The 15,725-nt window shown below is 43.2% G+C and overlaps 1 protein-coding gene across 5 annotated transcripts in view; it reads right to left on the bottom strand.

Annotated features, from left to right (window-relative positions):
* Positions 1-15,725, bottom strand: part of ERBB4 (erb-b2 receptor tyrosine kinase 4) — a 580,318-nt gene that overhangs the window by 33,670 nt on the left and 530,923 nt on the right. For all 5 annotated transcript variants that reach the window (XM_032114089.1, XM_032114092.1, XM_032114088.1 and 2 more), the window contains one exon: positions 1,997-2,152. In XM_032114089.1, the coding sequence (XP_031969980.1) occupies positions 1,997-2,152 (156 nt within the window). The remainder of the gene's footprint in view (positions 1-1,996; positions 2,153-15,725) is intronic.

Here is a 15,725-nt window from a genome sequence, read left to right as displayed (position 1 = left end):
ATTCCGACAGACAAGGGTGTGCAGGCAAACCAAACCTCATTCCTGCACTAGGGCCCACCCTCTTGAGTTAGTGTTAAAATGGGATTCATGGTGTTTCCCATTCCTGAGCTGAACCCGTCAGGCACAGCCTTGCAGTCTGTGAATTTCTGATGGACAAACACTTAGAAGACTTTTACCTGGCAGGGACTTGTATGGGTTGCCTCTAATTTGGAACTATGGAAGAGGTACTGGAATAAACCAAAAGGATGCGTAACTGCAGGTAAAATCTGAACAGATGGTGGGTGTAAAAGCAGAGGATGTGTCTTCATTTAAACCCTTATGAAACTGCCTTCCATGAAGTTCACTAATGAACATAACCTACAGAGTTATGGCAAAAATAGCCCCTTGTAATAAAGGTTGTTTTAACTTTTGCAAAGACAGTTCATCCTCCCCCACTAAACTCTGCAGAAGTGCATTGCTTTCATTCCCGTTGTATATGGCTGGGTCGCTCCAGACATGAAGAGTTGCTGAAGGAGCAAAGCTGCCTTGTTCATGATGGGACAACTCAGGCTGGAAGTGATTCAGGAGGCCTCTAGTCCCACCTCAGGTTCACAGCAGGTTCAGCTACTTAGGAGATCAGGCCAAGTTACTCAGGGATTTGTCCCATCTGGACTTTAAAACCTTCAAGGATGGAAACTGCACCACCTCTGTTTACAACCACTTGATAGTCCAGTCTGGACCTCCCTTAGCATGCTCTCAATACAACTTGACGCTGCCAATGCCTTTTGGAGTTCACAGGATGCTTCTCTGGACCTGGGAAGTGATACATCTGATGTAAATCCTGCTCCAGAGCTCTCAGCAGGGTAACAAGTCCAAGACACAACTGCCAGGGAACAGCTTGTTTGCAAGGATCAACTCATTTTCTGTCATTCACTCTCTGATGGAGGGAAGAGGCTGAGGGGTTACCGAGAAGAGAATTACAGAAATTAAGGAATCGGGGAAAGCTGCCAAAATCCCACCTTCCCTGACAGGAGGTCTCTTTCCATGGGGAAATGAGGAAGCACTGGTGGCTCCTCTGATGCTCTTCACTTCCTTGACTGACCTGTCCAGGTGATCCAAGGGCAGCAGCCACACAAACAAGGCAGCAGCTCATCCCAGAGAACAGCACACACTGGCAACAGCTGTTTGTCCCAGACAAGGGCATGAGTGAGAACAAAAAACCACAGACAGCAAGGAGACAGAAAGCAAACAGAACATCCAGGAAAAGGAATGACAGGCGAAGCAGAATCCCTTGGGATTCAGTGACAGATTGAAATGGGGAATTTCAAGATATTTAGGGAGCAGCCAGAAGCACCACGTACTTACTGCCTTCTGAATTTTATCATGCATTAATCTGAAATTAGCAGAAATGAGGTAAGGCACTACATGGCCATTGTGTGGTTTGCTGGAAAGTAATAGGGGAAAATGTCTGGTTTCAAAGTTATCCTCAAGCTGGCTTTTAGTGGCCTGGCATTCAGCATGGTATTGGAGAGGTAGATGCAAGACGTAACATACACAGGCTCGTCCAGTGTGATAGAAGAGCTAAATTCTCATGTTCTGTGGCCTTCCCTTTTGTTTTCACAAAAATTATTTGCCTGGGAAAATGGGACTGCACGTTATTGAGGTGTATATTGGCCAGAGAAAGAAGCTGGGCAGGAATGCCCCAGAATATCCATCACTCATCGAACAGAAGTATTCAAAACAAGACACAGACTGGAGCACGTGAACAAAACCTAATTCTGAGTGTGAAAACTGCCCATGCAATTATATTTCAGTGCCTGGATAAGCTCACTGTGCAAAAAATGAGCAGCTTTTATGTGTGCTTTCACAACACAGTTTTTCTGCAAGGGCTTTGCTCCGTCACTGACAGACTCTCTTGCACAGGTAACAGTCCCACAGGGACACACTGACCTAAGGAGTAACTTCAGGAGGCTTGTCACAGTATGGTAGTTTACTTCCAGACACGTTCAGTACTCACCTTCCCCCCATCAGCATTATACTCCTTTTCATCCCCTTCCAAAAGTCTGGCCAAGCCAAAGTCAGTGATTTTCACATGGTTTGGCGATTTCACCAGGACATTACGGGCTGCCAAGTCCCGGTGGACGAGTCTCCTCTCTTCCAGGTACATCATTCCCTGAAGGAATAAGAACAGTACAATAATCCTAATAAGTCTTACATGTTTTTTGAGAAGTAACTTCCACTGGTGACATATAAAATGTCTGGTTCAATGATGAGTATTTATAATGAGAAAATGGCCTAGAGGGCAGAAGTTAAACATTGCTCTTGCTCTGAGCAGGAGGCAGTATTAGATGACCTTGAGTTACTCCAGTATGAATGATTCTATAGGATTCAATTACCAAAAGGAAAAAACCCAACAAAATAACACATAGATAACTCTTTTGCTTCAGCAGGCTTAAAATCTGGAAATGTGAGACAAAGAAAAGAAATATTACGGCCCTTGTTCTTCAGACAGGAAATCTGATGACCATAAAAAAATAATCAATTTAGCCAAAGCCCCCCAGAAATCAGACCACACTGGGAAACAATCCCAGCTCTGTTACATTCTAGACAAGTATCTTCAATTCAAGATGAAGATTCTTGTCCATCTTCAAATGGTTTTCAAGTTGGTCACAAATTTTCACTACCCTCAGTGAATTAGAAGGAAAACAATTCTTTATTCCAAGTGCTGGAACTCCCTTACCGTTTCACTCCCTTAAAATATTGCCTGTGGTATTATAATAAGACATTAGATCAATGGCCCTTTTTTTATGAGCATATATATTCTGTTAGAAGTACTTTTGTTAACAAGTCCATCCAGCTGCCTTTAAAGATAAGGTAACATATACTCAAGCTGCCTGGCCTTAACCTTATTCTTATTCTGATGGGAGACTAACCATCTACCATCAGTATGGAAATTTGCACAATGCTTTGTGACACTGAGACCAACACCAAAGCTTGGTCTTATTAATTATATGACACACAAAGGATAGCTGGGCAGGGTTACAAGCCTATAATTTCATTAAAAGGCATTTATGACATTAACCACCATTATTAGAACCTACAGATGAAATCACACACTTGATAATTGCCTTTAAGGTATCTCAGTATATTAGCTCTGTATAATATATATGGTAATTTTTAAAAAGTCATTGCTGAATACCAAAGAGATCATATTATCCCACAATACAGATGATAATTCAGAGAGTCACATGTAGTGATTAAAATAACCAGATTACTCAGTGCCATGGGCCAGATTTTATTATCCCTTCACAGCCTAAGGAGCTCGTAGGTACCTGTCCCCATACCAGCTGCCACTCATGGTGTCTGGACCCAGCCCTGGCACAGGTTTCCCAGAGAAGCTGTGGCTGTCCCATTCCTTAAAGTGTCCAAGGCCAGGCTGGACGGGGCTTGGAGCAACCTGGTCTGGTGGAAGGTGTCCCTGCAAATGGTGGGGTCTGGAACTGGATGGGCTTTAAGGTCCCTTCCACCTCTAGGATTCTATGAAAGTGGATGTCTATGCAAAAAGCATCAAATGGAGCCCTAAGCTGGTTTTAGGTGAAAAATTTCAGTGCAAACACCAGTAAAAGCTTTGAAAATATGTGGGAGAACGTTTGGCATAAACACTATTTCATGCAGTCAACATGAAGGGGGTTTGAAAAACACAGGGATGCTTTGGCACAAAGCAACTGAAGTTATTCTTTAGAAGCACTGCTAGTTGAAACAAACACCCTCCTGCCAATTGCAAATCAATATATTCAGCTTTTGACCATCAGAATTATGTTTTTGACCAAAAGAATTATGGTTTTTTTTGACAGCAATGGTTTTTGACATCAAATTAAAACCCCTAGAAAAAAAGACAAATAAATTTCATGGGCTAAGCGATTGTGAATCACACAAGAATCACACTGTGATACCAGCTGATGAGAGAATTCTGCTGGCACCAGAATATATCAGGTCCAAATAAAATTATAATTTTTAATAGATTAACTTGTAGCTATCAGCACTGATACAATATGAAAATATTGCAGATTTCTTTTGGCCAAAATGAAAATACAGAATTTGTCTTGTCAAAATCAAAACAGATGACCTGTACCAAGGCTTTAGCCTCCTGATTCTAGTTAATGATGGCAGGAATGGATGGTAAGGTGTGCAAAACCATCCTTCATTGAAAGAGTTACACAACCAAATTTTTATCCATGCCTCTTTGGTCTTATTTTACTGTCTCTAATTTCAAGCATTTTTTAAACTTGTAGGCTAACACTTTAGGATGTTTCACTGCTTACTCTATTCATTCACATCCATTTACTCCAATTTTGTGCTATTATTTAGTATCATTTTAGTAAGATTCTATTTTATTCATCCTAACCTCACACTCTCTCAAGAACTAGAAAATGTGTAATACCCAACACCTTGTATTGCACCCCAGCAATACCACAGCTGGTTTTCTATTCTATCTAGAAAGAGGGCAGAAATAACTGCCTGTGTATCATTGCATTTCAGTTTGCTTCACCGCTGTCAAACAACCTTCCCAGGGCTTTCTCCCACCTGTGTTACATAAAAGCTAAAACCAGTCCCTGTAGGGTTGGTTGGCAGCTACAAAATCCTCTGCAGAGCCCATGGTCTGCAGAAATGTAAATCCTCTTGGGAATACCCAGGGTAAACATGTTCGCTTTTCCTGATACTCCATCAACATGCTTTAAATGTGGGTGGCAGAAGTATAAATGAAAAGGTAGATATGTATATATTTTCAATAAATGAGACTATCCAAGTAGAAGGACAAGAATCTAAAAAAGGGAATCCTATAGTATTCACTGCAGCAATACTGTCTAAACATATATTATGCAGAGAACCACCATCTGAAGACATTTTTGAACTTGGCAGGGAAAAAAGCTCTATATGAATGTTTAATCTTTTAACATGATACAGAAGTATGATAAAAAATACACATCCCCCGTAAAAAAGCCCATAAGAGAATACCAGGAAGACATTTTATTAGTTGAATAGACTAAAAATTATTTGATAAGAGCTATGAAAAAAATATCTTCTGCAATTTTATTAAGGAGTGTTTATAAATTCTCTGGCACTGTGACAGCTTTGGAATGGTCACTTCAGGCACAGTCAGGTTTGCTCTTTTCACAAGAAAAATATCAGACCTGAATATGAGATAATGTGCTGGGAATAAACTGAAGTGGGACAGTGGAAAGGAGACTTTATGTCAAAAAACCCATGGGACAAGAGAAGACAATGATCTTGGACAGCATTCTGATCTTTCCAAGTGCTGAACTTCAGTGTACAAAACATCGAATTAGGTTCACAAAGTATTAGGATTTCCAGTGCTGTGGAAGTATCACCAAAGCTAGGCTGGTGGAGGAAATAGGAGAATAAAAGGATTTTTTAAAAAAAGGAAAATGAAGTTTTTCTGGCAAATCACGGGTTTGTACCCTGAGAAATGCCTTGAAGTTGTGGTCATAATTTGCTGTTTCCTTACTTTATTATAAGCAGTGTTACTTTCTGCTGCTGCTGTAATTTGCCTCCCAGTTTCTGGGGGAAGCTTTTGAGCACAGCCTCCATTTGTACAGGTCAGAGTGTAAGAGATATGAGCACAGACTATTTCAGATGCTGTAATTTGGTTTCCTTCAGTTTTCTGGACTTTTCGGAGTCCCACCTCCCTGCTGAGGATGCTTCTGGGTTTGTTTCAAAAGTGGCAGCTGCTGCGCAGGGAATGCCCAACTCTGAACTGCATGAATCTTGCCTGAAAGCTCTTTCCCTCAGGTGCCTGGATTTCATCTCCAGAAAGAAGGTATTCATTACTCAGGATAGAATTCAAACAGGTATGTAAGTCATTAAATGCAAAGTCCTTTTGGGATAATTGCTAAAGATGAACTGAAGTGTGTTGAATCACTAACTAAAGTTTAACATATGTCTTCTGTCTTGCAAGACGCAACACATCATTTTGCAAGAACAAATCCAGTTAAAAAAGTAAGTATAAAGACCTTCACCTGCTCCAAGATCTTCAGCAGCACCAGCCCACTGCAAACCCCCTATAAATACTTTTTTTCAGTGTGACTTTTGGTTGTTTTCTACATTAAATATAATTGTTTCCCTAAACTGAGGGCATGTTGATCTTATCTCACCCAGAAATTAAGAGCAGCCTGTCTTTCTTCGATAATAACTTCCACCCACCAAAGCCAGCACACATGGCAGATTCATCAAATTCATTCTTCAGGTATATGAAGGAAGAAAATTTCAAGTCCAACTCAAGTCTCATGGACATTAATCTGCAGCTTTGGAGACTGCTCTCTTACCATCCTAATAACTCGAGGCTTGCTTAATAATGTGAATCACTGCAGAAAGCCTCAAATGATCATCTTTTCCCCTGCATACCCCATGGAAAAGGTGTAATTTTGCCTGGGGCTAAATACATTTTCAAGGAAAACACTGTGCCCTTTGTTGTCAGGAGCAACCAGACTCATCCAGGTAGCTGTTCCTCCAGAGAGAGCTGTGGGAGAGAAAGACTGACACTGCTCTGAAATCCACTGACTCAGCTGCAGAGGTGTGATGTCCTGTGTAGGTCGGCTTGGGAGCTGGCACTGGAGGTCACCCTCACAGCCAAGGAGAGGGAAGAGCGATGCTACCGGCCTGACCTGGGGACTCACACCTCGTGCTAAGCACATCTCCACCAGGTCACCTGCCATTTCTGAAAATGCCTGGAATTCTGCCAGCCCTGGTGAAGCTGGCAAGGGAGAACCACTCCTGATCCTGTGCTGTGCTATAAGCCCAAGTATTTAGGAGTTCAATTCAATTTTAGGGGGTAAGTTAATCTCTCTCTCTTTGGTAAAGGGTAGACAAAGAAAGCTTATGTAATAGTAATGTATTTCTTCCCATCTCCTGCTCACTATCTCAAGGTTTCACTTCTCTTCAGTTTAAGTTTGAAGCAATGTGCTATTAATGTGTAGCAAACTGTATCTCAGGGTAAAAGTGCTTTTATCTCAAGCTGACCATCTTCAGATGCACTTAGGACACAAAGTTGATATAACTACCTGGATTTTCCTACAGTTGCTTTAGTCCTGTCCACCTGAGCAGGGCCAGATGATGGAAACTTTGCCAGAACTGCCATCTGAGCAGGTGTGACATGAGCAGAGGGGACACTGCTGACAACAGCGCTTTCCTCCCAGTCCTGCTGTGACTTTGCTAAAAGTTTTCAGACAGAACAGTTCAGAGTACACAGAAGCAAGACCAAGACTATCTGTACTTGACTCGAGAGATGGGATCTCAGTGCAGCCGGATTATTATCCCTATGGAATGACAACCAGTGGAAATCCAACTCCTGCACAGGTAACTTGAGCTAGTTCTGCTGTGAAAAGAGTGGTGATGTTTTGAACATAGGTCAGTCTTACATCTCTCCACTTGTGGCTCACCCAGAAGTATAAATTCTGTCTGCTCACATGTGGGCTGGCTCAGCTGAAGCACAAAATTGGGATGAGTTGGGTTCATACCAACCACAGAAGGACACACACTACCTGTGGCGATATAAAAGTGCCAGCTGCACATCAAAAGAACAAGTCTGAATAAAAGGAAGTCAGCACCAGATATTTGCTTTGCACCATGTGGCAGCTGCAGTTTTTTCGTTCCAGAAATAGGAGTCCAAAAGCCTGATTTACTACACTGCTAAACTCTATCCCAGGACACAAAATAAAGATGATGCTAAAGCACAACAGATTGAAACAAACTCAAGAAGCAAAAGTGAAGGGAAAGAGGCTATGAGGCTGATTAGATGAGAATTACAGGAAAAATGCAGTCTATTCCAAAATGACAGATGATTCATAAAGGGAGAAAGAGTGGAAAGAAATGAGAGGAGAAGCAATTTCATAAGATTATGACATTTCAATACTTAATTGACTGGACTAAGCAGACATTTTGGTGGGCCAGACCTACTCCAATCCTAAATAAACATCTCAGGAAAGCCATCTCACCCCTTCATGGCATAGATAAGTGGGTCACTGCTGAATTGACTGGTTCTCAGTTCTGGCTTGTGGGACCCTTAAAATGAAGCTCTCTATCCTGGGTAGGTGCTGAAGCTCCTCGGGCAACACCAGAAGTGGCCTTAGTTCCACTGCATCATCAAACATGTCCTTAGTCTGAACTCCTGTGGAAAGATGAGCTGTCTCCCAGGTTCCCTCAAATTGTACAGCTTTCTGGATTAGGTGGTGCTGAATATAAAGAGTCTGGGAAGCACTTCATGTTCTTCTGATGAAAGATGTTACATAAATATATTAAGTAGCATAAGCGATGAGATACAGACCAGGTATTTATTTCAATACTGGCCATACTGGCTGTAGCTCTGAGTTCTGGTCCCACCTACAGCCACATCTGTGCAGCTGCTGCAAAGTTCATTCCCAAGCATGAGATTCCTGAGGGAGGGAGCTGTGGAGTTGTATCTAATCTCTATTTTGCAATTAACTCAGGTGCTTTCTTAAGACAGCTGGGCACAAGGTGCTCTCCTGTGCCAGCTCCATTCTCCATTCAGTGGGCAAATTGGGTCATACTGGCTGTGGTACCCCTTCACCTGGACCAGGTGTCCCAGCCTCCTGGGCTGTGTGGACAGACTACGTTACTCTCCCTTATTCCCAAAGAGCCCAAAAGGACAGGGATGTTCTCCCATTAGCTCTGAAGAAAACCACAGCTCAGGAGACTGCGGCCCAAAGAAGAGTGAGAAATTGCAGCTTGTAGCTGTGCTTACAGTAAGTGTATCACCAGTGCACTTTGTGCAGTTCTGGCTGCAACTGTACCAACAACACCTTCTTCTGTGAAAAAGGCCTTTAAACAAGAACTAACTGCCTAAATAACAAACTTACTACTGCAAAACTCTCCTTGCTGGGCAATAACACTCACTGCAAAGTAGCTACAGTTCAGAGACTGGCAGAATCACAGTCCTTATGACAAAGGCTGTTTCAAATTGCTGTTTCAAAAGAAATCATAGTAATCTGTGTTACATGTGCCAGCAGAAGGAACATACCTGTCCCCTGATTTGGGGAGTGCTCAGAGACTTCAGGTTTCAGCTCCCAGTGGATCATATATTCCTGGAAAGTGTTTGATGCTTTTTGAAGTGGCAACCAAAGAGAGGTATCAATTCAAACAGGCTTTTTGAATGCTATTCTTCTCCCTTACATTAATTGCTTCAGTTAGACCAGCTCCAGCTCCTTCCTCTGAAGAGGCAGGAAGGCTAAAAGCAGCCCATAAAGGAGTTCCCAGTGCAACTGTAATGGGGGAGTTGCGACCAGTGCTTTCCTGATGCTATAATTCCAAACTGCCCACCTTCCTGGAAGGAAACCCACAGCAGCACACTTGAACAATGGGCTACGTCTCCCCCACCACTGACCTCTTGCCAATGCAATTACAGTCAGGAGAGTGTATTGTGCAGTGCATTCAGTCTCTCCAAGAAAGTGTATTTAAAATGGATTACTTCTGCTCCTTAGGCAGGCAATCAATAGAGATGTGGACTGCAGTAAGTACAGAGACGTCTGTGGGCTGCAGCACTTATCCTCTGTGTCTCTTCAGAAATTAATTAAAAATCAATGAAGTGTGCAGCCTATTAATAAGGAACCTCCAGATTAACAGATACAAGCACAGCCTTCCCTCAGGTTCAGAACAAGCACAGCCCCAGTGCAAACACACTGGAAACTCTCCAGCACTCCAAACCATACCACACCCTGACCTTTCACAGCCATGCCCTGCACCTGACTGAACTGCAATAACCCCAGCTTTGGGGATATTAACAAATATCAGCTTTAACAAATTACACGCTGTGTGTTTCAAGTCGGCTAAACAGGAGGAATTGGGGGAAGCATTTAAAGCCTTCAGAATTTCTCTGCTGGCCTACTAGAAAGTGAACTTAGGGCAGAGCAAAACCACCTGTGTAAAGGTGGGATCCAGCAAACATCTAACAGAGGGTTGAGTCCAATGTCTTCTCTTAATTGCAAACTTTTTTTAGACAGCTTTCTTGGGAAATGACTCCTGACCCTGTAGCAGATAATTTTCCTCTGGAAGTGTGCTGCTAAACTGGCATGTCATGCACTGGATGCAAGGTTTTCCAGTATTCATCTTATGTAGTTGCATGTTATGACAATAAAATATGTGACAGAACACGTCTTTCCTGCACCCTGTGTACTTGGTTGGTTTGGTTGAGACAGTGTTTTTGGGCAGCTGAAATTACCCTCCCCTTCTCTTGGGCAGTGCCCATGGAGCGGACAGGGAACACTGTGGTGGCACTGTCTTGTGTGTTCACACAAAAATCCCACAGGAAGAGCCTGCAACAGCTCCCTGCTTTGCAAAGGGCAAGTATGTACAGAATTCACCTGATCCCCCTGAAACACTTCAGAGGTGAAATTTTTGACCTTAAGACGTGTTTCATATGGCACTTTCAGTCCTTTTAAAAGCTGTTAGCACTGTTCTGTGTCCTCATTAAATTAAACATGGAGGATTTTATTTTCTTTTCTGAGCAAACAGCATGATTGGGGCTGAATTTCTGAGGTAGGAACCTTTATTTGAAAGATGCCCCTGAAGCTCATGCAGCTTTGGGGCTCTGTATTTTTACCACTTTTAAAATCACTGTTCCAGGGTAAATAGGGAAACAACAGGACAATGGAAGCACTACTTCCAGAAACCACCACTTTCACAAGCTATTCCAGTGCCAGGGCTATTGGGCTCTGCAAGAGAAAAGTCGAACAAGGGCATATTTACCCTCTCCCTCTCCTATTTTCTTCTCACATGAGCAGAGCAAGCAGTCGGTCTGTACAAGAGCTTCTGCTTAGGACTGCAACACTGTTCCACAAAAGAAAATGTTCTGAATCTATTCTAAATGCTTTTGATACTCTGATTCAAGAGAGTTCTTGAATAAATTACAGCTTTGAACTTCCAAACTCTGTTGCCACTAGCTTTCTGAGCACTTCTTAAAAACCCACATCACAGGTAACCATAGTTACCTATTACATACATTTTATTTCCCTTTTCTAATTGAGTAGCTTATGACACTGACAGAACAGGAGAGGCCAGCCACATAAACAGAGTGTGCTCTCTGATAATGGCTGGAGAAACCTGCTAAATAATCCATTAACCTTATTCAGTAAATACAGATGAGTGCTGGAATGGGGTGCGTGGAAGGCAGAAATGTGGTTTCAAGAGACACTTACTTCCCCCCAGCTAAAACATCACATTATTATTAATGGTTCAGAGCATTGCTGTGTTGACAGTGAGAGCCCATAGAGTGTGAGTCAAGCTGCCACTGTGCCCCACGAGCTCCCCGCCTTCAGACCGAACCTCCTTCCGTGCCTCGGTGGGGATCATTAAACACAGCCTGCCACCTTTGCCTGGCCACCTCACGGTGCTGGGAATGCAGACCACAGCCAGAGACTCTGCAGTGGCAAAGTAAAGGACAGCTGAGCACTGGAGTGCATGGTCTGTTCCCTCCCCTGCTCCTCTGTCCCTCAGCTCAGCCCTATCCAGACACCGACTCCATGGAGATGTGGGGGCAACACATCCAAGGCCATGCAATTCAAACAAGCCCTCACATTACTTTGTTATAGGATACTCACAGAAAATAAAGTATAATTCTACCCTTCAGGTGTGTGCACTTGGATAATTATGGAGCACTGATGACTGCAGTGATATTTTGTGCCATAGATTGGTTCACTCCTCCTGTAAAGTGGTTCTGCAGACCTACCAAGAGACCACAATCCTACTCAGGGGAGAAACTACTTCTAAAGTGGTAAATATCTAAAAAGAAACTTTTATCGTGGCCTCTAAATAAAACTGATGTCTTCTTTTTTTTTTTTCCTACATCCCAGAAAGATCTGAATGAGGTTAGGCTCAAGCTTTTGAAATCCATTTATTTTGAGGTGAATCCCAGCACTGCAGGTTTTAGTTCCCAAATCTGAGAAATTTCCCAGTGAGCACAAACTGACTGTTTTAATTGATCTCTGTACAGTTCCCAGCTACAGCCAATACTTCAGTTACAGCTATGTTTTTGTTAGGCTGTTTCCAGAGCCAGGGAGGCCATGACTTATTTGAAAAGAAAGAAAAGTACTCATGACTTTGACATCTCGAGATCTGAGCATGTGGGTGGTGAATACATTGGAAATTTTGAGAGCTGCTGAGCTGAAACATGTGACCTGAGTGGAACACAGAGCAATCAGGGCAGGTGTACTTCCACTGATAGTAACATTTCAAGTGTCTTAAGACTCAATTCCTGATTTTCTGACTTTAAAGGGAGTTTTTCCATTAATTACAACTGAGACAGGTTCAAGCCTTGGGTCAGTGCTGCTACCACTGCACAGCGCCCAGATGGAACATACGAATCAGGTTGAAATGGTTTTTAACCATTGGCAAAGTAATTCACTGGGGAAGCAGAGGAAACCCAGCAACCCTGGGCTCCTCTAAAATCCCAAATCTTCTTTGAGAAGACTCATTCTTGAGCTTTCTCCCCAGCTATGACCCCAGCTATGCCTCTCACTCTAATTGATAGCCATGATTTCTTTTCTATGATTTACAGTGTCAAACTGCTAGCCCTGGCTATGGAATTCACATAGGACCTGGCCTGGAGTAGCCAAAGGCTTTTAAGAGGACCCAGCCTCTTCCTCTAACCTGTGACCAAGACCTTCTGGAGATCAGCCACCAACACCCTGGCAAAGAAGCTGTCCCTGTTCTTCCTGCGATTCTGCAGCAGCATTTCCATGCTCCAGACTATTGCTCCAGCACTGCCAATGTGCCAAAACTGTTTTTGACAAATAGCCACATAGAACAGGAACCATCTTCTTCTTAGCACTGAAATGAGAAGATTCCTAAAAGGGTCTGCTAATAGTAAAATCATTGCAGTGAGTAGAAAAGTCTCACACTGCTTTTGGTTCATTTGGATCAGATCCAAACATGAGAAATCTCTGAGCACAGTTCCCACACTCTCTTGGCTGGCATTCTTCAGCTGTTCCTCCATCTCTTGGCTGCTTCATTCACAGTTCTTCCCTCTCTCTTTAAAACTGCTGAGATCTTTCAAAGGATCAGCTGTAGAAATTCACCATTTCCCCAAGGAACCAACCATGCTGCATTTTTTCTCCTCTTCAATTAAAACGAACATGCACCAGGCTCAAAATATTTCTCTACCTTGACTGAACCACACTGATTAAAACACAGGCAGAAGCACAACATGACCCCCCAACAGAAATACCTTTAAGAAGGCATTTACAGTAAGGGTTCTTTAGGAGCAAGGCAGGGAGAATCAAGTTGTCTCTGAGGACAGAATGATCAGGTCAATAAAAGCTGCCCATCAGTCTCCAGGTGTTATGGACTGTGATGGAAAGAGCTTTTCTAGAGGCACTGAGGTGGATGAGCATGCCTGGGATCACAGGTGGACTCCTATGAACTTATTATGACTGGATCATAACACACCCATATGTAATTCTGGCTCTTACTCTCCAGAAAACTTGCACAACCTCTCCAAATCTCACCATAATAAAATTTCTTCTGGCACATAAAGACACACTGCACTTCCAAACACTGATTCCAAAAATATTAATTGATAATTCCTAGCCAAGCACAGACAGAATGAATGGTAGGGAGAGCTTCTCAGAAGCTGTACTTCATCTGCTCACACATGACCATTACTGTTTTCATTGGAACTGACATTTACTTTTTTTTTGCCACTCCATTGCCACGCTTGGCTCCCTAAGAAATCAGGGAGATGCAGTTGTGACTGCATATTTATGTGACTGTGTGCATATTTATTTTTCTGTCTCTGAGAGTTTATGAGTGTTTTCAATCTGATTTAGCACTACACTTGCCTCAAGAGTTTTGTGTTCTTATAAGTTTCCTGAAAGCAGGTAGGCAAGGATAGGAGTAAGGCTGTAGTATTTTCCTGCTATTGTGATCACAGTCTTTCTCGGGCACAAGAGACTCCATGTAAGAGAGAGATATTATTGAGGATACTTTAACTAGCACTAGGAACATATTAAATTCCAGATAACCAAATCACGAGACAAATCATAGGCAACCAGCTCTCAGCAGCTCTACTGCTCACAGAACTGCTTTTCCAAAGAGCTCCAGGGGGCCTCATTGATCTCAAATTCATGAAGTTCTACTGGAAGAAAGAATGCAGCCCTATTTACATACACTTATCCTGACAAAAATTAGGGCTTCCTGCGCCTGCTCTGGGGAGCTGCAGACCAGCACACCACTACCCATGAGATGCTGGATCATCTTTGCTTGAATTGCTGAATGACACTAAAAGACAGCTACTGCGGTGCTAGTAAAGGGGTCAGAGAGACCCTGTCCTCAGGAAAACTGCTGAGAGATTTGTCCTTCATATGGGAACTTCTGTGACATTGCCTCACTTGTCTTTGCCCATGATGGGCTGACAATCACCTGGCCTCAAACTCATGACAGACACAGTCCCCTGTGGACAGAAGATGCTCAGGAATGGGAAACATTTGGTGCTTGCTAGGCCAGATGCTTATTGTGATGCACCTGTTTGTTCAACACATACCAAGACTCTGCTGTTTGGGTGTTGGAAATGTAAACACAAACATTAATATTGGTCTGGGATCCTGTTTTCCTTGGCAGATGAAAGCGGCCTGGCACTGTGGGGCCACGAGATATAAATTATCCACTGACGCTGTGAATACTGTAGCAGACATTAGAATAGATTTAAAAGATGAACTAAACTTTTGGATCTTTCAGGAGGAAGTTTGAGAGTCAGATGTTTGGGAAATGTCTTTCTCTAAATCTTCTTGCACCTCCACCCTGTTGCCCACAGTTGTACTGTAAACCCCCATTCCTCAGGGGAATTCTGAAGTCTCCAGCTCCATGAGCTCTTCTGATTTCATTTAAAGCAAAACCAAAGAAGTTTTCCCTTACTAACTCTGAGGCTGGAAGTGCAGGGTGGGTCACTCATCTAAGGAAAGCCTAAGCTGGCTACAAAGCAAAGGCCAAGGTTGGATGCAGCACAGATACTTTAGCCTCCTATGTAGCTATGGAGGTAGCCCAGGTCTCCTTAGCCTGGAAATACCACAGCAGCAAGCCAGGACACTGGATCTGCACCCAGCTGGTCAGTCCTGTTTGGGGCACTGCAGAGTCCCACAGGAAGGTCACAGGTTCCCTGGACATTCCTGCATCCCCATCCATCTGCAGTGGTGACTGACCTGTAGACCTTACCTTGTAGGAATGATGACATCCCCAGCCACAAAAAGGTTTCCTAAAGCTTATCATAGACTAACTTACTCCTCTTCAAGGATCTCTACTAAAACCAACCAAAAGCCCCCTGTGAACTGTGGAGGGCTGGAGAACAGCTGGTTTGGGGGGTTTCAGATCCCTTTCCAACACTGAGTCCTCTCTGAAGGTCCTGATGTGTCATGCTGATGCTTCAGGTGCACTCCTATCCTACTCCAAATCCTACTGCAGATACATCCAGGACAAAAAGCACAGGCTCATTTTACTTTGCTGCTCTCAGCACTGGGATGCTGGGCAATCTGTGTGGCAAAAGGAATGGAAACAGGAGCAGCCAGACTCTCCGACACAGCCCGAAGGCAGGTTTTCCCTGTCAGTCTCCCGCATGGACTCTCAGCTGTTTAATAATGTCTTGAGCCTACAGTGCCTCTTTTTCCTTTAGTGGCAGTACTAATCACAGTCTCATCTATCTAGATGCCTATTTTTATGAAACTCAT

The sequence above is a fragment of the Corvus moneduloides genome, chromosome 7 (genome assembly GCF_009650955.1).
Source record: "Corvus moneduloides isolate bCorMon1 chromosome 7, bCorMon1.pri, whole genome shotgun sequence".
In the NCBI taxonomy this organism is placed as follows: Eukaryota; Metazoa; Chordata; class Aves; order Passeriformes; family Corvidae; genus Corvus; species Corvus moneduloides.
This window is presented reverse-complemented; position numbering and strand designations above follow the sequence as displayed.